The sequence below is a fragment of the Rutidosis leptorrhynchoides genome, chromosome 6 (assembly GCF_046630445.1).
Source record: "Rutidosis leptorrhynchoides isolate AG116_Rl617_1_P2 chromosome 6, CSIRO_AGI_Rlap_v1, whole genome shotgun sequence".
In the NCBI taxonomy this organism is placed as follows: Eukaryota; Viridiplantae; Streptophyta; class Magnoliopsida; order Asterales; family Asteraceae; genus Rutidosis; species Rutidosis leptorrhynchoides.
In genome coordinates, this window is record NC_092338.1 from 445,005,073 (window position 1) to 445,031,206 (window position 26,134).

The following is a 26,134-nucleotide window of genomic DNA, read 5'->3' on the forward strand; positions in this document are numbered from 1 at the left end:
CCATTTATCCATCTATCTCATTACTCCGTATGAGATTATTTATAATATTATTATTATTATTATTAAATTTATTATTATTAATATTAGTATTATGAGTGATATTATTTGTATTATACATAAAATATTAAGACGAGGTCCTGCTCGTGTATTTTCAAAATGAGTTTTATGAGTGGGTCAAAGCTAAGGAAATTATGGGTTGTAGCTATGGAGGTTATGGGTATGGATCATGGGTATGCTCGTGAGGTCAATTTAGTATTTATCATCTCCGTTGCGTTTACGTACCTTTCCTGCAATATTGAACCTCAATATTGATACGTGAGTACTCATAATTTAACTTTTACATATTAATAGTGTATCCCTGACTAGTGCTCGAGAAAATAGGATTATGCATGCTTGTACATTTGATATTGCCCTTAGATAGGTTATGTTGAATCTTAAAGGTTGTTATACTAGAGATGAAATAAGGTATAAGATATGCATGACATTGGAAAGCTAGTGAAAAATTAATAACTTTTCCTTTAGATGCCAAAGGGATCTGATGGACGGATTAGAAGTTATAGCCAATTGAAATTTCGTAAAAATGATTATTATTATCGTCGTTATTATCGTTGTTCTAATTTTTATCTAATTACTAATATTATTATTATTATTATAATTATTATTATTATCATCATTATCATCATTATTATTATTATTATTATTATTATTATTATTATTATTATTATTATTATTATATTATTATTATTACTACTGTTATTATTATTATTACTATGATCATCGTTAATAAAAAGTATTATTATTAAAAATTGTTATTTTATTTATTACTATCATTTATTATCATTAAAAGTTATAATTAGTATTATTATTATTATTATTATCACTGAAATAAATTATTAGTATTATCATTATCATAATAATAATTATTACTAGTATTATAATTAAAACTAGTAACAGTAATATTTAACTATTATGATTACTATTATATTCATTAAAATGAACGCGATATAAAAGACGATTTAAGAACCTTTAACAAATTAATTAGGAGATAATGAGTATGAGTATCATGATGAAATTTAAATAGTATATAAAATTATCGTTCTTATTATTTTTATCATTACTAGTATTATTAAAAGTATAGTTAGTATAAAAACTATTATTTATCCCAAATTTATCATTTTAATAGAAATGTCATTGTTATTATAAAATATCATTACTATTATCATTTTAAATAAAAATTAATACTTTAATGTTAATATTAAAAAGTATCGTAAATATTAAAGATGTCAGAATTAGAATTATCATTTTACCATAATATCATTTTTAGTAAATATAAATATTGATTGTTATTAATAAAATAATAATAATTATTATTACAAAATAATACGACTTTTACTTATTATTATTATTATCAATGCTATTTTATCAAATAAAAATGTAATACAAATTATATAATTACCTCAATAGAATCTATCACAATATTTTTATGATATTAATTGAACTTTATAAATTTTATTACTTAAGATATATAAAAGTATACTTTAATATACAATTGTATTTATTAATAAATGAATTATATTATTTACCTTATTAATTTTTTTTTAAAATATTTTTTTTTAAAATATAAAACGATGATATTTAAATTATATGATAATCATTTTTAAATTTTGGAGATCATTTTGAGTCAAACTAATTTTTGTCGACATTTGCATATTAGACTCGGGCATTAGGATTGTGGTACACTATGACTTAACTTAATGTATTAGACAAATATTGACAAATACATAAATATATATAAATAATTTAGGTTCGTGAATCCAAGGCCAACTTTACACTTGTTCGATGATGTTATATGTATTTTTACTACAAAATACAGTATGGTGAGTTTCATTTGCCTTTTTACCCTTTATATTTTTGGGCTGAGAATACATGCGCAACTTTTATAACTGTTTTACGAAATAGACACAAGTAATCGAAATTACGTTCTATGGTTGAATGATTGAAACTGAATATGCCCTCTTTTAGTCTGGTAATCTAAGAATTAGGGAACAGACACCCTAATTGACGCGAACTCTAAAGATAGATCTATCGGGCCCAACAAGCCTCATCCAAAGTACCGGATGCTTTAGTAATTCGAAATTTATATCATGTCCGAAGGAGGATCCCGAAATGATGGGGATATTCTTATATACAAATTATGAATGTCGGTTACCAGGTGTTCAATCCATATGAATGATATTTTGTCTCTATGCATGGGACGTATATTTATGAGAACTGAATATGGAAATCTTGTGGTCTATTAAAATGATGGAAATGATTGTTTATGTTAAACTAATGAACTCACCAACCTTTTGGTTGACACTTTAAAGCATGTTTATTCTCAGGTACGAAAGATAGCTTCCGCTGTGAAATTGCTCATTTTAAAGATATTATTTGGAGTCAATCATGACATATTTCAAAAGGACGTTGCATTCGAGTCGTTGAATTCATCAAGATTATTATTAAGTCAATTATAGTTAGATATATTATGAAATGGTATGCATGCTGTCAACTTTCGATGTAATGAAAGATTGTCTTTTCAAAAACAAATGCAATGTTTGTAAAATGTATCATATAGAGGTCAAGTACCTCGCGATGTAATCAACTATTGTGAATCGTTTATAGTCGATATGGACTTCGTTCGGATGGATTAGGACGGGTCTTCATAGTTGGTATCAGAGCGGTGGTCTTAGCGAACTAGGTCTGCATTAGTGTGTCTAACTGATAAGTTATTAGGATACAATTAGTGAGTCTGGACTTCGACCGTGTCTGCATGTCAAAAGTTTTGCTTATCATTTTTAGTCGGAAATCATCTGCTTATCATCCTTAGGAAATTACCTGCTTATCATTATTAGTCTAGACACGTCTTGCTATATTAATTAAATGAGTAGTGTATAGACAAAATTCATATCTTAGCGTATCTGCTAAATCATATCTTATCGTATCTGTTACTTTAAACTTTGCCTGACATATTCCGCAAATTCCTCCGTAATCTATGAAATCTTTTGTTCTATATCTATGGATATTCTATGTAATTAGAATACCATCCGATAACCGAAAATCATTTCATATCGAAAAATCCTTATTCAATCGTACGAAATGGAATTCATCATTAATTCAAGTTCCTCGGATTCCGAAATGGAATCCCACTCCAGCTCCGAAAGTAGTGTGACCGGAATGGATCAACCAATTAGCCATCATCTATTCTGGATGAATTGGGGATGGGTTCGTAGCCTCCTTAATCATTGGAGATAAGAAGAAGGTGATCCCTTCCATACACCACATTGCCCTCTTGGCGAAGAACCTGAAGCACTTACCGGCGAACCTGTTCGAGACACCATTTTCTCTCTCATCTCCAGGGTATCTCGTCACGATTATATACTACACCAAATTCTAGATTATATTTATCCGCTCGTCCGAACTACTGATCATCCCGGCGTAATAGAAGAAGTCAACGAGCTTCGCGCTCGGGTAGTGGCTTTGGAAAACACGGTGCGAAGGTTACAAACACCATCAGCAGCACCAGCAGCATAAACAGTACCGCCAGTAATATCCACATCGCAAGCCTCAATACCATAAGCACCAGTAACATCACCGGCATCAGCAGCAACCACCATTATTAACATCAGCAGGATCATTACCATCGAAAACAATCACATCCGCACCTCGGGTATCAGTATCACACACACCATAAAAACCAAGGAGTACCAACTGCAACAAACGATGAAGTATTGATTCATAACTTCATCAGGGAAACCGCAGTGATTATATAATCTCTAAAATGTTAGAGATTATTTATCTCAACCTTAACCATAAACCAGATAAGTGAACAGAGATGATAGAGAGAAGGATCAAAACTCTGACAAGAATGGTGCACGGCTTACAAGCTAGACTTGTTTTACCAATAACATCAGCAGTACCCTTAACCTCACCAACACAGTCAGTATTGTCAACATCGTTAGAATCGTCAGCACCTCTAACATCACAAGCTTCGCCAGTTCAAGAAATCACTGTGGAAACCATTACGAATTAATAACGATTATATTGTATCAACGAGTTATGAAGTATTAACTCAGTTCCTTCGAAGATTTTATATGTATATTCTATATATATAAAAAAAATTTAAACCATAACAAATCTTTCTGTACTAAGCTATTACGTATGGAACTTAACTATCCGGTTAATTCATATTACTAACATGCTATGATGTACATTCTTCGTTAACAATTTAATCATTGTTAACCATAATCTCTGTTTCAAACTTAATGAATTTTATAATAAATCAAGCGTATCATTCAATAACATGTTTGATTTTACACTTTCATCTGCGATGCACTCGAAACTTTGTAGAAAACATCAATCGTACATTGCGAAGTTCGTAAGAATTCTTCAAGCGTCAACATCCTTCACCGAGTAATATCAATAAAAAAAATAAATATTAAAGTATTGATTGCAATAAGTGAAAAACTCTATGGAGATTATGTAATCTCTAATGTTTCAGAGATTATTCATTTTTAATGCAAGCCGAAAATCAAATGAGTTTAATGTGATTTTAAACTCATTAAATCTGTATTACATCTGAAGAAAATATACTCACATATATTTCATAAAGACTGAAATAAAAATTCTTGTTCAAAATATTAATTGTGAAATTTTTTTTACGGGTAGGTAATACCCGAGGGATATTTAAATTCACAATTAATATGTTACATTCTTTGAATCTGATTCAGTAATCACCAACTGTATTCACTACTCTCACAACGATATACATTCTTTCGTAAAAATCAAAATAACTATTCTCATCAAAATTTGATTACATATTCTAATTTTGACAAATCAAAATCCAAGTCAAGATTTAACAGAAGACATCACTCTCAGAATTCCTACATCTATCAAAGTCATACTTTGAATTCAAAACTGTGACAGAACATCACTTTTATTCGTAACACTCAGAAGTGTATAAAAATCATTCGAGATTCTGGAAGATTTCATCATTTGAATATTGACTATGACAATCTGCATTTACAACCCTTCGAAATTCCGGAAGACACTTCAAATAATGAACAATCGAGATGATGATCCAACCACACATGACACGAATTCTTGTACCTGAAAAACTCTCGAAACCAAAGTTATCGTTTAACATGTACCCGCGTCGAACTCTTTAGCATTTATTAGCAAAAACAACATTTCGATTCCTTTTCAAAGTAGCCAATTTTGTCACAGCTCCAGCAAGTCAATTTCGACATTTTAGTCGGACTAGTCTTATTATAAACCCAATAGATACGTTGCTATTCGTCATTGTTACTGGGGAACCTTTCATATTCCACCATATTACTACCAGCATTTAATCATCTAAAACACGATTCTTCTGAACCCGCCTCGGATTGATAACCAGTGATTCAGATATTATAACATTAAATGCAGAGGAAACATAAAAAAAGTAGATGATCTAAACGGCCAAAAGTTTGATGATAAAAGATAGTGAGTTGGTAAAGCTCAGAAAAAGAAAGGATTTGGTACTGAAAAACGGATTGAGCAAAGTATGAAGGAAGCCGTGGACAAATCACAGAGACTGAATCTGCCTTCAAAGGATCCAAATGATTCAGTGTCTGCTAAAATCGTTAGCAAACACGTTACCTCTTATTCTAAACCTTCACAGACAGATATTCTTCATCATCATCTTACCTTAAATATTATAAGATATCTTCGTATCTCCCATTATACATATTCTCCATATCTCTAGAGATATTTTCGCAACTATTCTTATCTGAAATCATCTATATCTCTGTAATATCTACAAACATAAAAGAAACTGTGTTAGTTTATAAATTCTGAAAAATTCAAATATGAATGTTTTTGAAGTGGTGTTGGGAACTGATGCAAGGGTTAGTATAATATAATGACACTTGATCAATGTCATTATATTACAGTAATTCATGCTGAGTTTCTAATGGACGTGATGATTCACAGAACATACCGTCATCATGTGCCATTTACACGACTCCTACATTCTACCTAATCACTAAATATATTAAGAAAATATTTCTTGATGATTCGGTCTTTTTCAGGGTATTCTGGTAATTTGACAAATCAAGATCGTACCCTTTCAAATTCCTTCTTAGAAAAATTACTATATTCATTCCTAAATCCATACATACAAATTCCGGACCATTACAAGAGCTACTTAATCGCAAGAAGAAGAAACGAAAGGACAAAGCTCCGAAAACAAAAATTGGGGTATAAACCGCAGCAAATAGGAGAGAACATTAACTATGGATGACAATGATTATAGAAGACAGAAGCAAGGACATCGAAGTATAAGGGAAGATATAAAACCCAACAAACCACCCATAAATTATAAACCATAGATGTCAATGAAAATAGCAATATAAAGACACGGAAGGACTAGTAAAACTATAAACCCAAGAGTATAATAGAAGTAAATAGATTCTTCTGGTGGCAGATTAAAAAGAAGAATGACAGATATAAAAGTTAAGAAGATATCAAAGATCAGGATGGGATGGAGCATATTAACGAATACTTTAAAGTATGAATTGAGAAAGAAAGAATAGAAGGTGTGAGTTGTAAGGAAATGGAAAAGGTGGATTTATAGGAAAATATTCGACAGAGCAATCGAAGCAGATTATCGCGTTCAACCAAAGAAGATCTGAATCTCCTTAATTACTGAAAAATCAAATCTTATTATGAAGATTTCTTCTAAATTCCTTAATTACCGAAGAACCAAATCTTATTACGAAGATTTTCTTTAAATTCCTTAAATTCCGGAAATCAATCATAACCACGTCATCAGTTAAAACGATTCTACACTTACTCATTTCGCTCTTCTACGATAGCTTCACTCATACGCTTCGAGAAATCAAATTATTTTATCCATATTCCTTCATCATGATAGAACTCTATGTATCAGCCTATATTCGTCATAATAACATTCTTACTGTTAGCCATGACGACCTCTATCAAATTTCGGGATGAAATTTCTTTTAACGGGTAGGTACTGTGATGACCCGGGAATTTCTGATCAAATTTAAACTTTAATCTTTATATAATCCCGACACGATAAGCAAAAAATCTGTAATGTTGAGTCTCCAAAGTTTTGAAATCTATATTCATGAAATCAATTACCCTTTGACCATGCCTAAAGATTCACGAATAATTATGTGTAAATAAATATATATGCATATACATGTGTGCCTATTAGATTGAGATATATTAATAAAACATTGAATGAAATAGTTAATATGAATATAAGCTATGAGATATATTTTATGAACTTGGAAATGCTATCAAAGTATTGAATGAATAATATGTTACATAAACGTATCTGTTCGATGTAAGTTTATCGACGAGATTAAAAAGATAATATCAAATGATTGAATTATCAGATACATTGAATTATGATTATGAGTCTCTGTTATGAGGTCCACTTTGAATTAGGAAACTCTTATTTTTAACGGTATTCGGAATAATTGGTAAAGTGATCTACAAATGAGAACAAAAGTGTCACATATCGAGAGTTAGACAAAAGTTAGTGGAGAAGTGAATTTTATAATATTTGATTGATCTAATTTCAAACGTGCGAAACCGTTTTTCGATATAATAGAACTTGATCATTTGATTCGTTAGATATTAAGATATATTTTTTAAAAAGTTTAAGGAAAGTAAACTAAGCGTTGGTGAGTAGTTGAATCATATCAAATTAGGTTTAAAGTATAAACGTTATGAGATATAAGATTCCTAGACAAATTTAAAAAATAAACTTTTAAACTATAATTAGTTTTGAAAAACTAATTATTATATTATTACAGTAATATTTCCATTATACACGATACGTACGAGTTTATATATTTTTAAATGAAAATATATATATATATATATATATATATATATATATATATATATATTTCGAAGTGATAAGTTTATAATATCAAATTAGTTATAAAACGTTTTGATTTAAACTAATATTATTAAATATGTTTTGATAAATAACGAGACTATGATTATTAACAGGAAATGACCAAAATACTCAAAAGATTAAGTTACACCTTGAGTGGGTTAGTTTTTAATTAATTTAAGTCTAGTTAGTAATAAAGGTACATGTCACAAAACGTTTAATTTAAGATAAAATATTTTGACAACACAACGAGATTTTAATTTATAGAAGGAAATAACCACAACGCTCAAATTTTATAAGATACATTTTTACAAAGTAATTTATTGATGAATAAATCAAACTATTACTAAAGGTACACGTCGCATAATGTAAAAGACTAGTTTTCATAACGTACGAAAGTGCGCTCGAAAAACCGAAAGTGGTACATGAGTCGTGAGACCACGTCCGTGTCATTTTTGTAAAAATTATATTTTTATCATGAGCGTAAATATAATATAATATTTAATTAATTCTAAAGATTAAATATATTATATATATATATATAATAATAATTAATAAAGCATAGGAAACATGTAAGAACATGTAATACGAGTAACTTTGAAGATTAGTTCCGTAAATTACGGACTTTTGATTCATCAATTCTTCGAGATTTGCGGAGGCAATGGGCCCAAGTTTGGTGTATATAGCTCGAATGCATTCTGAATTCTTCATCCATTTATCCATCTATCTCATTACTCTGTATGATATTATTTATAATATTATTATTATTAAATTTATTATTATTAATATTAGTATTATGAGTGATATTATTTGTATTATACATAAAATATTAAGACGAGGTCCTGCTCGCGTATTTTCAAAACGAGTTTTATGAGTGGGTCAAAGCTAAGGAAATTATGGGTTGTAGCTATGGAGGTTATGGGTATGGATCATGGGTATGCTCGTGAGGTCAATTTAGTATTTATCATCTCCGTTGCGTTTACGTACCTTTCCTGCAATATTGAACCTCAATATTGATACGTGAGTACTCATAATTTAACTTTTACATATTAATAGTGTATCCCTGACTAGTGCTCGAGAAAATAGGATTATGCATGCTTGTACATTTGATATTGCCCTTAGATAGGTTATGTTGAATCTTAAAGGTTGTTATACTAGAGATGAAATAAGGTATAAGATATGCATGACATTGGAAAGCTAGTGAAAAATTAATAACTTTTCCTTTAGATGCCAAAGGGATCTGATGGACGGATTAGAAGTTATAGCCAATTGAAATTTCGTAAAAATGATTATTATTATCGTCGTTATTATCGTTGTTCTAATTTTTATCTAATTACTAATATTATTATTATTATTATTATAATTATTATTATTATCATCATTATCATCATCATTATCATTATTATTATTATTATTATTATTATTATTATTATTATTATTATTATTATTATTATTATTATTATTATTATTATTATTATTATTATTATTATTATTATTATTATTATTATTATTACTACTATTATTATTATTATTACTATGATCATCGTTAATAAAAAGTATTATTATTAAAAATTGTTATTTTATTTATTACTATCATTTATTATCATTAAAAGTTATAATTAGTATTATTATTGTTATTATCACTGAAATAAATTATTAGTATTATCATTATCATAATAATAATTATTATTAGTATTATAATTAAAACTAGTAACAATAATATTTAACTATTATGATTACTATTATATTCATTAAAATGAACGCGATATAAAAGACGATTTAAGAACCTTTAACAAATTAATTAGGAGATAATGAGTATGAGTATCATGATGAAATTTAAATAGTATATAAAATTATCGTTCTTATTATTTTTATCATTATTAGTATTATTAAAAGTATAGTTAGTATAAAAACTATTATTTATCCCAAATTTATCATTTTAATAGAAATGTCATTGTTATTATAAAATATCATTACTATTATCATTTTAAATAAAAATTAATACTTTAATGTTAATATTAAAAAGTATCGTAAATATTAAAGATGTCAGAATTAGAATTATCATTTTACCATAATATCATTTTTAGTAAATATAAATATTGATTGTTATTAATAAAATAATAATAATTATTATTACAAAATAATACGACTTTTACTTATTATTATTATTATCAATGCTATTTTATCAAATAAAAATGTAATACAAATTATATAATTACCTCAATAGAATCTATCACAATATTTTTATGATATTAATTGAACTTTATAAATTTTATTACTTAAGATATATAAAAGTATACTTTAATATACAATTGTATTTATTAATAAATGAATTATATTATTTACCTTATTAATTTTTTTTTTAAATATTTTTTTTAAAATATAAAACGATGATATTTAAATTATATGATAATCATTTTTAAATTTTGGAGATCATTTTGAGTCAAACTAATTTTTGTCGACATTTGCATATTAGACTCGGGCATTAGGATTGTGGTACACTATGACTTAACTTAATGTATTAGACAAATATTGACAAATACATAAATATTTATAAATAATTTAGGTTCGTGAATCCAATGCCAACCTTACACTTGTTCGATGATGTTATATGTATTTTTACTACAAAATACAGTATGGTGAGTTTCATTTGTCTTTTTACCCTTTATATTTTTGGGCTGAGAATACATGCGCAACTTTTATAACTGTTTTACGAAATAGACACAAGTAATCGAAATTACGTTCTATGGTTGAATGATTGAAACTGAATATGCCCCCTTTTAGTCTGGTAATCTAAGAATTAGGGAACAGACACCCTAATTGACGCGAACTCTAAAGATAGATCTATCGGGCCCAACAAGCCCCATCCAAAGTACCGGATGCTTTAGTAATTCGAAATTTATATCATGTTCGAAGGAGGATCCCGGAATGATGGGGATATTCTTATATACAAATTGTGAATGTCGGTTACCAGGTGTTCAATCCATATGAATGATATTTTGTCTCTATGCATGGGACGTATATTTATGAGAACTGAATATGGAAATCTTGTGGTCTATTAAAATGATGGAAATGATTATTTATGTTAAACTAATGAACTCACCAACCTTTTGGTTGACACTTTAAAGCATGTTTATTCTCAGGTACGAAAGATAGCTTCCGCTGTGAAATTGCTCATTTTAAAGATATTATTTGAAGTCATTCATGACATATTTCAAAAGGACGTTGCATTCGAGTCGTTGAATTCATCAAGATTATTATTAAGTCAATTATAGTTAGATATATTATGAAATGGTATGCATGCTGTCAACTTTCGATGTAATGAAAGATTGTCTTTTCAAAAACGAATGCAATGTTTGTAAAATGTATCATATAGAGGTCAAGTACCTCGCGATGTAATCAACTGTTGTGAATCGTTTATAGTCGATATGGACTTTGTCCGGATGGATTAGGACGGGTCTTCACAGATGGCAGCACAGTTGTTGATGCAACTGAATACCGAAAAATAATTGGAAGCCTTCGGTATTTAACTCATACAAGGCCGGATCTTGCATACTCGGTGGGATATGCAAGTAGGTGTATGCAAACTCCTAAAATTACTCATCTTCAAGCTGTTAAGCAAATTCTCAGGTACTTGAAGGGTACAGTAGACCTGGGTATTCACTATCGAAGGAATGGTAGCAATAATCTACTTGGATTTAGCGACAACAGCTTCTCGGTGGACCCAGATGATGGAAAGGGTACTACTGGATTAGTGTTCTACTTTGATGATGGACCTATTGCTTGGAATTCACAAAAACAACAAACAGTGGCCTTATCATCCTGCGAAGCAGAATTTATGGCTGTACTGCAGCAGCTTGTCAAGCAATATGGTTAAGGGGACTCTTAGCTGAAATAACTGGAAGAAAAGAAGAACAAGTTGTAATCAAAGTTGATAATAAGTCAGCAATATCATTGATGAAAAATCCGGTATTTCATGGAAGAAGTAAGCATATAGACACACGGTATCATTTCATACGAGAGTGTGTTGAAATGGAGAAGATTAAATTTGAACACATCAGCGGGGATCAACAACGGGCTGATATTCTTACAAAAGCATTGCCGAAGTTAAAGTTTGCTGAAATGAGAGAGATTCTTGGGGTTCAAAGGATTGAAGACTCAAAGAAATAAATGATGACTCAAGGTCAAGATTTGGGGGGGGGGGGGGAGGTGGGGTGATTGTTGGACCAATCTTGACATAAAGTAATAGTTAGAGGTTTATTTTGTGAAATTATATCTCAAATGGATTTGATGAGGTGGAACGTGTGAACGGATAACAAGTGGGCTAGCCGTCATAGTTTTCAATTTTGCTTCTTCCTTAACTATTCTAATATATTCTAGACTTGATTATCCTAGATTATTCTAGACTTGCTTAATGGACAAGGTTAATCAACTATAAATAGAGATACTTGCTCTATGTAATGAGAAGATTGTAATAAGAGTTTTTTTCTATAATTGGAGAAAGATTTACAATAAGTTCTTGTTCTTAAATTTTACTATTCTGTCTTATAATCTGGTACCAATTTCTTCAATTTCCACTGCTTTTAAATAGTCAAAAATCTAGATTTGATTTTTGTGTAATCAATATTTCACTCATCAAGCGTTTATTAATTCGACAAGAAAATTGTTTACAGCTTGGCCCCGTACTAACATGACCCATTTCAACCCGAACCAGTTTTGACTCGTTATTCAACCTGTTTGAACCTCCCAGAGTGACACTTATAGCAAATAGAAAATTAAGCATCTTAAAAAAATAAAACTTTATAAAAATGAAGCACGCACGCACGCACCTCAGGAGCCATCCAGCGATATGTCCCAGTTTCTGCTGTCATAACACCAGTCTGAGCCTTGACTCTTGCAACACCAAAATCAGCTACCTTAACCACCTGTATATCAAATCAAATATCAAATATTCATATTATATTACTTTTGGGTGAGTATATATATATATCAAGGATCATACAGTAAACTTAAAACACATAGAGAGTATGTATATTCTTACATCATTTTCATCCATGAGAAGATTTGCAGCTTTCAAGTCCCTGTGTATAATATTATTTTGGTGCAGGTAGTTCATTCCCCTTGAAATCTCAATTGCAACCTTGACTAATATTGGAAGCTTAAATCTACCCTTTTCTTTGTGTAAATAATCATACACACTTCCTCCACACATGAATTCTGAATCGCATACAACAACGTAACTACAAATATCAGTCTTCTTACAAAATTCTCAATACATAAATCAATATTGTTCTTCACATGTTTTGATACATATAATAAAAATAGCATTTAATTGAAGCTAACCAGTTACAATGCACAAGCTTGAAGGTTTGGTACATGCTCCTATGAACTGCACAACATTCTTATGTCGGATTTTCCCTGCATACAACAAAAACAAGTATTTTCCAATATCATAAGAAAAACAAGAATTTAACTAGTTAATGTTAGCCCATATCTCAGTCCATGTATTTTAGTATATGGGCTTAGACTTCTTTATATTGTTAGGGTTTATTGCTATATATATCGATGTACCCTGTATTATTGAGGAATTATAATACAATATTGAATCCTAACAATATAAAGAGGGCTAAGCCCATATACTAAAATACATGGTCTGAGATATGGGCTAACAGTTAAAGTATCCCATAAAGTATTAAAACTTGGCAAGTCTAAAATAAAATAAGTATATAACTTTTTCATGTAAATTTTTTTATATTAATATATATAGTGATAATTTATGACACACCTCATGATATAAACTTCTTGGGCGAACTCCTGCTGCATAACTGTGGTTATGTGCTCGGCCTTAAGCATCTTGATTGCAACCTCTTGACTACGATATGTACCTTTATATCTAATTAACAAACACATATACTGATTATAAGTACTTGAAGCAATTTATACATAAAAAAAATAAAAGTGTAGGATCATTTAATTACAAGAGATCAGAGGCATGCAAGAGGCTCATTTATGTTGAGGATGAATGAGTACTAATCAAGTCATAGAATAGAATAGAAGACTTACAAATCACCGAAAGATCCAGAAGCAACTTTACGGTCAAGAGACAGAAAGCGAGGATCGATTTCCCAATCATCTGTCCCATCATTTGGTATTCTTATTAAGTGATGACGCTCTTCCTCACTTACAGGACAGTACAATGAATACTCATCTGATAAAGACTGCTTTTGCAAATAAATTGAAATTGAAACTTAGTTGATTGAAACCCTGCTATAAAATTTGTACCTCCTATACTTATCATATAGTTGTATCAATTAATGCAAGTATGCAAATACATACCTCAAGCCTAACAAGTTTTCTTTCTAATGTATCTCGGAGCTCTTCAGTTTCCTGAAAATACGTGTCCCAAAACTTATATAAGCACAAACAACCAATACATTATGACTTCTATGAAAGCGCCACATATCTTACACTTATTAAGTGTTCCATATAAGAGGATAATAATCATCGTATTTTATGCATGTGTCATATGGCATTAATAAACGAGATTGTTGTGAAGCAAACTATGATATAGAAAAAAGAATAGAACAGTAGCTTAATTGGTTTAAGTTTCAGTATGTAGTATTGTACATTTTCATTTAAGAAGTGCACCCAGTCACGGACTCGTGATACATTTGGATTGCCAATCTAAAACTTGTTTAATTTGGGTCGAAACTTAGTTGCCGTTTACTAGACCTTGGAATAATAAGAAATCACTGTTGGCTGCCTAAACTATATAGCAAGAATATACTATCAACATGAAGACCTATTCATACTTTCACTTTCAACTTAGTATATATATCTAAAATAAATACATTTGAAGGGCAGGTAGCAGAAGATATATACTGTACCTCATTTGGCCAACCATCAATAACAAAGACATCTAACGAATAGTGATCACTTGTAGAAAAAGCATGTGCTTCCTGGATGTTCAGTCCCACTTCACCCAGTAAACATGTCAACTGCAACCAATATAACTTGTTAACATCTAACTTTAAATGGTGTATGACTTGCAAGCCCTAGTTACATCTAGAGAGTACGTGCGTTTTCAAAACTGTAACCAAATATCTCAAAAATACACTTTGTTATTGTGAAAATGTGAACTTCATACATCGTGTGTTATCCAATCATTGTAAAGAGAATAAAATGTAGGTAAATATGTATACGAAACTGAAATAGCCAAGCATATAATCAACCAAAAGAGTAAGTTAAAACGATCTAACCGAATTGACGGGTTGAACCGGGCTTGTGTTTGACACAATTCCCTTAAACAGATTCGACGTCTGTTCCCAGGGTACACCGGTCCGAAGCAGCGTACTGCCGGACTTAAACACTTGCCTGAAAGGTAACCGGAACGGAGAGACCGTTGATGTTGAAACCGAGAGAGCAAACTAGAGATTGTGAGTGTGTTTTTCTTGCTAAGCAATTTTTGGTGTGTCTTACCAAAGAGCAAGATGGTGTCTATTTATACACCAAATAAGCAACTCCACTTTGACTAAAGCTAGTGTATTAGGTTAACCTAACCCACATCAATAATGCTCATAATACGTGTAAATGACACCATACATATTCCATAAAATAAAACACAGCTGGTGGGTCAAGGGTTAGGTGCAAAACTGACCCAAAACCCTCATATTTCCCTTAATTTCCAGCAGCAAACACCTTACTTTGAACCACGATATCTCATTCACCACTATGTAACTTTGGACACTTAATATATCGTTGCAAAGCCCTTGTCAAGAGCTACGTAACGATATAAAATATCGCTCATAAATATGTCATATACATATAGATATTTAAGTCCAAAGTTTGGGAAAATTTACTCAAAAGTTGATAATTTTCCAACAATCCCCCACATGAATGGATATCGCTCTCAGAAACAACACCATCCGATTAAATTTCAACAGTTGGATCTTGCATACGATAGGTAGGTGTTACCCTTTGAACCTTCGCTTATGAAACGCACTTAGTCTACTGGCTCTGAGTAGACGGCGATGTCTTTGAACTCGTCTGCCGTTTGTGTAGGCGACAATACGCTTCACACAAGACTCTCCCTGACAAAGTCAAGTCCTCATAGTTATGTCCGTTATGGTCATGGACATTAGCCTGGTTCTGCGAGAGCTTATCAAGTATTGTGCCCCAACAATACCCTTTGAAGCGACCCCACTTCTCTCTCACATAGGTGATTCACCACAGCGTGGCTACTGATTAACCACGCATGGTTATTTCAGTTGAATCATTAAAAGCCATGGGCTTATCCTCTTACATGTCACTTTTAGGAATGAACTAGGAAGTCTACTGTTAATTAGTAAACTCCCTTTAAAATGTGTAGGGGTTGCTAGTTTAGTGATTAACTCCCCCACAGTGACTTTCGCCAGTTTATACAAGTAAGTTGTCCTATTGAACTCAGATCTTGGATCTCCAGTCAACTGAGTTAGGTTTTCCTTCATATAAACTTAGCCTTTCATGGGCTTTAGTCTCATTCCTACGCACGACTCATATACTAACTCTCTGCTTAAGCCTTTTGTCAGCGGATCCGCAATATTATCATTTGACTTTACATAGTCAATTGTGATAATTTCTCTAGAGATTAGTTGTCGTACTTTATTATGTCTACTTCACATATATTTATTCATACCATTATACGTTGTAATATGAGCTCTACCAATCACCGATTGGCTATTACAATGTATACATATGACCGACACCGGCTTAGGCCATCTGGTATATCTTTAATGAATTGACGTAGCCATTCTGCCTCTTCACCAGTTTTATATAAAGTGATGAATTATGATTCCATCGTGGATCTAGCAATAATCGATTGTTTAAACAATTTCCAAGAGATAGCGACACCTCCAAGTGTGAATACACACCTACTTGTCGCTATGGAATCATTCGTATCAGATATATAGTTTGCATCACAGTGTCCCTCAATCACTGCAGGATATCTGTTACCGAACTAACCTAATCATACAACTCCAATGAGATGTACTTGGATTACTCTTGTATCTACTTAGCTTGCTTGCAGCATATGCTAAGTCGGATAGAGTACATCTCATTAGAGATACATTAGAACGCGTTATCATGAACCTTGTTCTTGATAGAAAAAACGCAAGACACAATGATATAATAAAGATTGACATCTATATATAATAATTATCTTCAATATCATAATTCACATAACATGCGAATAATTTACATCATCAATGATGTTCAAAATATACCAAATCCTTCTATTACTGAATGAAATCGATTTTGTCTTTAAATATATTCAACACAATGAAATATTAGTTGTTAATTGATCTCTGCAGATGATCATCATTAACAAGTCCAAGTCTAGCATTCCATAGACTTTATGTCCAAAGCATTAGAATAATTGACGCATCATTCATATTCTCCATAGCTTTTTTCACAAGAAATGTCATACCATATCTCTTGTATCATGACAAAATGGACTTCACATACATAAACACCGTCTTAAATATCCAATTTAAAAGGGTCTCAAATATTATGTATATCTTTTATACATTCAGTTTTAGTTCCTCTATAAGCATAATGCATATGCCATTTATCGAGAAAGTTTCTTTAATTATACTAGTTCCTATTGAACTAGCTCATTAGGTGTCTCATCTTGAACACCTTCTCGTCTATCCTAGACGAACTTTCACGTTCATTTGTAATGTATGAAAATACATTTTAAAGAATGAAACGTTTCTCGATTCTATTATCGAACCTTAAGCGATAAGCACTACTTTGTTTAGCACATCTGATAAATATGCAATCAATAGTCATTGATCCTATCTTTTGTGCCTTAGGTAGGGAACAAATACCTTTGCTAGGCACCCCCACACTTTGAGGTCCTCATAGAATGGTTTTCTTTTCCACCATAACTCATATGGGGTTTCATCCCTATTCGTTTGGGGTATCTTATTTAAGAGATAGTTTGCCGATAGAATGACATCCCCCACATTGACTGGCTTACATCAGAACTTACCAACATGGCATTCACCATATCTTCCAAGATTCTATTCTTTCGTTCAATAGTCTCATTCGAGTGGGGTGAGTAAGGTGCAGTGAATTCATTTCTAATGCCATTTTGCGCACAAAAATCAGCAAAAGGTGCAACATATTCACCACTTCTTTCACTGCGAACAACCTTGATTTTCCGTTCAAGTTGATTTTCAACTTCATTTTATAAGCAATAAACTTCTCAATTGCTTCATCTTTACTTTTCAACAAGTAAACCTAACAATACTTCGTGTTATCATCAATAGACCTAATGAAGTACTTGTTAACATTCCTCGTTGGAATGGATTTCAAGTCACACACATCAGTTTGGATTATATCAAAGGTTTGGTTATTCTTTCAACCAATTTGAAGGATAATCTCGTTTATTTTCCTTCAACAAACGATCAATATAAAATGTGGTATAAAGTTCAGTGTCACCTAACCACAAATTGAATTAAGTTAACAATGACCACATCTTCCATGCCTAATTTATGTTATTGTTAACAACCATTGCACTTACTTAGTACATATAACTCCATTCTTGGTCAACATGACCCTATTAGAATCAAACTCTGTTCTGACACCAAATATGGTTAACAACCATCTGGACACCAGATTCCTCTTAATCTTAAGAACATATAACACATGATCAATGTGAGTTCCTTTCCGGAGTTCATTTTCAGGGATTACAATCCCTTCGCCAATGATATCATCAAAGGCAGAGTTATCCATGAAGAGCTTTTCTCCATTATACATACATGACTGATAACTCTAGTATAAATCTACAATTCCTTGGTGTTAGAAGCGACCAAGTTAACTTTAGAGATCATCTAAAATTTGAACTCAACTCAACTGTTTTAACAAAACAGAATGTTTTAGTGGCTCAACTGTTGTTAACAAAACAACAAGTATCATGTAAACCGAATTAATTTGAGTTTACAACTCAAAATAAAACTTCCAGTTTATCATGAACAAACATGTTTCAACTCAAACTGGTAACCAAACATGTTTTAACTTAAAACCATTTCAACTCAAACAGGTATACCGAACAGGATTCAACCCTACGGTTAAACCAAGCAGGTTTAATCGCAACCAGGTAAACCAAACATGTTAAAACCAAATGGTTTCTACTAAACGATTAAACTAAACCGTTTCAACTCAAACGTTAAACTAAACAGGTTTAAAACCAGTCCAAAAGCAGTCCGAAGACGGTTAGGATACATTCCGAAAAACCTGATTTAAGTCATGTTTAGAAAACAGTCCAATACTGTTCAAATACACGTTATATAACGAATCTACAATGTCATTCAAGACATAGTCGAAGCACAAGGAATCCGAATGATTCCAAGCATGAACCGCGCTCACATTTTGAGTATCATGTTCCCCTTCCGCAACTTGGGAAGCGGTTCAGTCAAGAACCTCGCAAGGTTCAGTCGGCAACCTCGCAAGGTTCAATCGAGAACCTCGCAAGGTTCAGTCGAGAACCTCGCAAGGTTCAGGATGGTCAGATAAAAGAACATCTTTTACTCTCAACGTATAAATTCACACTTGTGAAATTCCTACGTCTTTCTCAGCATGAGAAAGAACCACATTCAGTAACGGTGGTACTCGAAAATAATAGCAAATAATCTTAATAATCAACAAATTATTATGAAGATTATCAAAAGTACACCATTCAGTTAACGTAACTAATTAGACAAAATATAATCACACTTGTCAACACAATATTATATTATAGAATAATATTTGTTTCACCATAATTTGCTACTCTATATAATTCAAATAGACAAATTAGAAATATTTCATGAGCATATTCATATGCATAGCCACAAATATTTACACATATATACTGAGTAGTTATGTACATGTGCTACAAATATATCATAACAACAGTCCATGATTCAAATTCAAGGTCCATACTCAAATAATTACGATGCAACACCAATTATATATTTGGTTTTAGACAAGTGCATGGTATACAATCTATATATAATAGAACCACTACATTATATCTATTATATAGCATAACTACTCCAACAGTACATTATAATATATACTAACCACTCCATTATTATAATTATATCTAATATCTATATATAGCATAACTACTCCAATGATGGAGTACATTATTTATACTCCGTATATATTATAATTGTCATATAACATGTCAAAATCCAAATGGAATCAAGATTTAATATACATCCATACCTATCAGCCATATATTTACTACTAGTTTCATATGAACATGTTGGACCAATTAATAGAATACATGTTAGCAATCATGAAAATCAATTCTGATTATAAATTTAATTTATCAAGCAGAGACCAGTAGTACAAGATTCTGCTATTAAAATCATACTAATATTTTATGTTTAAAAGACCCACTATCATGATCACAATTGACATACATCATAATATAATGAAAGCTTTCGAACATTATTTTTTTTTTTTTCAAATAATAATATTAGTTTTACCACTATATGTTCTAAGGCAATCAAACACGTTGGATTCTCAACTTTTTCACTTTTATTAAAACAAAAGTTAATACTTTAATAAGTGGATAAGTAGTAAGTTAAAGAACAAATTGCAGAATCAAATTAACGTGTTATAATAATTCATCATATTCAAAGCAAACGTATTATAAAATCAAGCATATAATATGTATTCGGTTTGATATATAGCACAACCTGGGTTTATAAAAGATTCAAGATTGAAAGTGGCTACAACCTGGCAAAGCAACAACCCATATGGGTTTTATTCTTGATTACTTTTGGCTACTAACAACCAATAACCCCTTTTATTTATATATATATATATTAGTGACTTTTTCGAATATTAAAATTAAAATTAAAATTAAAATTAATATTAATATTAAAACTAAAGCAAAAGAGGCACACCCTTATTCTTGTAATTGTGTCGTCCACAAACAAAAACTTAGATATTTATAATATTTTAAATATCTATATAATATATAAAGGGAGTTTATATCTATATAATATACATGCATAACAAGCAATCCGGTTTACATATTACTATATCAATACACAACAACCAATTTATGTATATACTCATATAAACAATAAAGTAGCCGATCAATAACAGTAGCTATACTTTAAAATATGCAGTTTTATTAAAACAATCAGACTAAGTCAATCAATCAGCAAATAGGACTGTTTACGAATTCAGCATATCAAAATTCAGTTTCGTATGTGAGAACACAGAGTCTGTTTAAGTTTGTAGGTAAATATGTATACGAAACTGAAATAGCCAAGCATATAATCAACCAAAAGAGTAAGTTAAAACGATCTAACCGAATTGACGGGTTGAACCGAGCTTGTGTTTGACACAATTCCCTTAAACAGATTCGACGTCTGTTCCCAGGGTACACCGGTCCGAAGCAGCGTACTGCCGGACTTGAACACTTGCCTGAAAGGTAACCGGAACGGAGAGACCGTTGATGTTGAAACCGAGAGAGTAAACTAGAGATTGTGAGTGTGTTTTTCTTGCTAAGCAATTTTTGGTGTGTCTTACCAAAGAGCAAGATGGTGTCTATTTATACACCAAATAAGCAACTCCACTTTGACTAAAGCTAGTGTATTAGGTTAACCTAACGCACATCAATAATGCTCATAATACGTGTAAATGACACCATACATATTTCATAAAAGAAAACACAGCTGGTGGGTCAAGGGTTAGGTGCAAAACTGACCCAAAACCCTCATCTTTCCCTCAATTTCCAGCAGCAAACACCTCACTTTGAACCACGATATCTCATTCACCACTATGTAACTTTGGACACTTAATATAGCGTTGCAAAGCCCTTGTCATGAGCTACGTAACGATATAAAATATCTCTCATAAATATGTCATATACATATAGATATTTAAGTCCAAAGTTTGGGAAAATTTACTCAAAAGTTGATAATTTTCCAACATAAAATAAGTACCTGATTTAGAAGCTTCGGTTTGTCATTGGTTGAAAAAGTGATTTCATGCATTGCGCTGTATAGTAAGCCATCCAGGATTAAAACTATAATCTCACAATATTAATGAAAGGTTATCAACTCATTTACAATTGCTCTCACAAGTCTAAATATATTTAAATTAAGAATGTTGTTAATAATAAGATCTAAAGCAACTGAAGTAAGCTAGTATACAATCACACAGCATTACAATAGTTAAATTGAGGAAACGTACAGCTGCACAAATTGATGGAAAACAAAATTAGTAAACAGGGATACCTAGGAAAGTTTGTGTGTGTATTTACGGCCTCATTCCCATTCTGAGCATCAAGTGAAAGGGCTTCGAGATTAGATGATGACCCGAAAGCTGGTGGTGGATGAATGCTGTCACATGCATGCATAATTGATCACAATCACTTAGCAACAACAAACACTGAAGATATGATCCCAAAATCAAACAAGACAAAAAGTGGACGAGAACTAAAAAGAGTATAGGAGTGAACATTTGAGTGACTTCCATGGAGCTTTGATACGATCAGAAAATGAATTAATATAAGGTTGGTATAGATCGAGTATCTTGTCTAATTTAGTATCTAAAACTTTATACCTTTGGGATATTCGCTTCCCAGGTGATCGAGGTGCAACTTACTAAATCATGATCCGAGTTACATTCAGTCATGGTAGAAACCTAGGTACAAACACAGTGCAACACAGTTAGACCATCTGCTATAATAAATATTTGATGACTATGACGTTCAATTAACAGTAGAAAATATATTGGATAGATGATTAAGCTGTGTGAGAGTAAGCATTTGGATTTTCCTATAACGTACGGGTATATATGATTTACGGAGTAAATTATCTTAAAATTAACAAGTTAGTTAACCTGTACTAGGCGGACGACATCGAAAGCAGGCCTATTAGCTGGATCGTGTGCTAAATTCAGCAATCTCTTGTGCATTATTAGTACATCTTCTGCCCTTTCAACATTTACTTCAACTGCATACCTTCATTTCATCATAGCAAATACACCACATATTAATTTATAGACTTTTAAAATTTTTTCATTAAATGCCAAATTGAAAAAAGTTACTACAATTTGAAAGTCCATCAAACTTTTTTATTTAGATTTCAACATATTTAATTACTAAACCATCTAAACAAAATTGAGCAATTCAAGTTGTGCTAACCATATAATCCATATTCCTATATATCCCTATCTATATAAAGAGAGATAACATATATGTATCTCGCACATACACACAAACAAACAACATATAAAGAATTATATATACATACTAAAATTGTACAAGAACTAAAGAGTAAACAAAGTATGCACATACTTAATTACTGTTTCATCATCATCAACTTACGCACACCAAAAACTTTAAAAACATTCAATTTAATCAACTTTAATTCCATAGTAATACTATTGTTCAAATATCAGAAACAAAAAAAACTTCTATTGAACAGCAAACTTAACATGATCATCTTATATATACATAATAATTTAGTAAAAGAAAATTATCAGTTTTATGATAAAAAAGAAGCGATTTTCTCATATTATATATATGTATATGTATATGTATATGTATATGATATATGATGTATGTATGTATACCTGTAAGGAAGACGATTAAAATAGGCCAAAAGATGATCATCAAAACCAGGTTGTTTAGCTTCATCATTGCCGGATTCTTTTAATCGTCGTATAATCTCATTATAAACTTCAAGTTTCCGTATTTGATACCGATTGTTGTTTATGCAATTCGCCACCGTCAACGGCTGTGGTGATTCGACACTATGACTATTACAACTCTCATTCTCCATCGTCACCATTGATTGATCAATATGTACAATATATATTATTATATTATATATATTAATTATTATGGAGTTACATAAATAAATAAAATTATATAAAAAAAGAAAACTACTCCGTATAAAACTCCTCTTTCGAGATGTATTAATGCAGGGTGAATTAAGAATAGAAGACAGATGTGAAATGTAACACGCAGAATGTGTGTGTTTGTATCTTCAATTCTCTCTGTGTATATGTATATGTATATGTATATGTATATGTATATGTATATGTATATGTATATGTATATGTATATGTATATGTATTGTTGGAGCTATGTGTCCCCACATAGGAATGAGAAAGAAATAAATGCTTGTATATAAGTTTAGCGGAACCTCCCTTTATCATCAATTGATTTTTAGAGTACTAGGAAACTCTCGAGCTTATATGCGGGACATGGTGGTGGACCTAAAACGATCGTACAAGTGTCAGACCTTGTGGCTATAGTGCGATTATATGCGTGAGGAGATTTTATATATTTTATTTTTTCAAGTTGGCACATTCATATATTTAATCTTTTTTACAGATTTTTCATGAATAATGGTTTTCCCAACAAAACACTCGGATGTGGGTAAGGTTACAGTTAATGAATAATTCAATTATATGTGTTTGCTAATTAATTGTTGTTGATTTTGTTTACAGGAATATAGTTTTTTAATCAATAATGAGTTAGTATAGTGATGGCGATCTACCTTCTTATGGGAGGAAGAAAAAAAAATACGGTAGTATAATTTTTAAGTGAATGTGGAATCGATTAAAGCCTATATTTTATTTTTTCAAGTTTGCACATTCATATATTTAATCTTTTTTACAGATTTTTCATGAATAATGGTTTTCCCAACAAAACACTCGGATGTGGGTAAGGTTACAGTTAATGAATAATTCAATTATATGTGCTTGCTAATTAATTGTTGTTGATTTTGTTTACAGGAATATAGTTTTTTAATCAATAATGAGTTAGTATAGTGATGGCTGTTAACAATTGATATGCGGAAGTATGTAATTGCTAATTTGATATTGGAATGAATATTTAGATCTAGAATGATGAACTAAAAAATAAAAGATAGCAAAAGCTTTAATGGTTTACATTGTGACTAAGTTTCTTGGTGTTGCAATTGACAAAGGAAGTCTATTTATACATAGACTATACAACAACTACTTCTAATTAGAGTAGGTTCCAAACATACTTTTGGAATCACTTTAATACTAAAGGAAAGATGCTTGTTAAAGGTCTTTGTAGCCTTTGGCTTTGTAGCCGTTTGTAGCTTGTATCCGTTGAAATCTTAATCTTGCTTGTGAGTTACCATGAATGGAAATGATGAAAGAAATATTTCTGATCCAATTGGACACCATTCCACTTTCGGATATTCTTATATTTATTTTATTTTCTAACACTCCCCCTCAAGTTGAATAGTGGGATTTCCACAATTCAACTTGCCCAATACATCGTTGAGGGGGTCTTCCGTTGACTAGTCAATCACAAGCTAGTCTTCAATTTTGTTCAATCGATCCTCGACTTTAACTTCTTTGATTTACCTCAATCATCAAGCTCCCGACATAAACCTAGTTCAATCTTGAACCTTTACTAGTTCGCCAAGGAGTATTCATTTTTTAGACATGAACCCAGTCTAACTTGGACCTTTATTGGTTCGCCTAAGAATATTCAGATTTCAACATGAACCCAGTTCATTCTTGAACCTTGTTTGGGTCGCTTAGAATATTTAAGTATCCTTTTCGTGACATGAACCCAGTTCAACGTGAACCTTGTTTGGTTCGCCAAAAGTATTTAAGTTTCTCGACATGAACCCAGCTCCATTTGAACCTTGTTTGGCTCGCCCGACATGAACCTAGTTTAATCTTGGATCTTGTTTGGTTCGCCTGACATGAACCCAGTTCAAGATAAGCCTTGTTTGATTCGCCTGGAGTGTCTTGCTTTATTCCGTTAGATGCTTCGTTAATCAACTCACGGTGGCGCTAGAATCAATCCGATTTGTAGATTTTTGAAGCCATGAAATCGAAGCATTTGTGGTGTCGTTGAGGGTAGCTTCAAGGTTGCCGCCGACCACTGCTGCTGCTCCCTTCGCCGCCGTTCAGGTTTTTGATTTCTTTTCTTTTTTTCGGTGCCAGGTAACCCCTATGGTAGCCATTAACTATTGATGGTTGGTGGTGGCCACTGTTGTTGGTAGCCTTTTGGTTACCCACGGCTGCAAATCCAACCCTTTCTTTGTTCTGAAACCGCAATATAATCACCATGGCATTCACAACTAATCTTTGTTGCTTGGTGGCCGGTGATTTTAAGGTGAAAGGACCCGTTCA

The 26,134-nt window shown here is 31.5% G+C and overlaps 1 protein-coding gene across 1 annotated transcript in view; it reads right to left on the reverse strand.

Annotated features, from left to right (window-relative positions):
* Nucleotides 1–23,796, reverse strand: part of LOC139852376 (serine/threonine-protein kinase STY46-like) — a 30,474-nt gene extending 6,678 nt beyond the window's left edge. Inside the window, 12 exon segments of the mRNA XM_071841661.1 lie at nt 12,781–12,876; nt 12,993–13,168; nt 13,295–13,369; nt 13,735–13,844; nt 14,015–14,198; nt 14,284–14,338; nt 14,839–14,949; nt 21,943–21,997; nt 22,237–22,373; nt 22,607–22,645; nt 22,844–22,964; nt 23,579–23,796. Of these exon segments, the coding sequence (XP_071697762.1) occupies nt 12,781–12,876; nt 12,993–13,168; nt 13,295–13,369; nt 13,735–13,844; nt 14,015–14,198; nt 14,284–14,338; nt 14,839–14,949; nt 21,943–21,997; nt 22,237–22,373; nt 22,607–22,645; nt 22,844–22,964; nt 23,579–23,796 (1,377 nt within the window).
* Between the last annotated feature and the right edge of the window lie 2,338 nt (nt 23,797–26,134).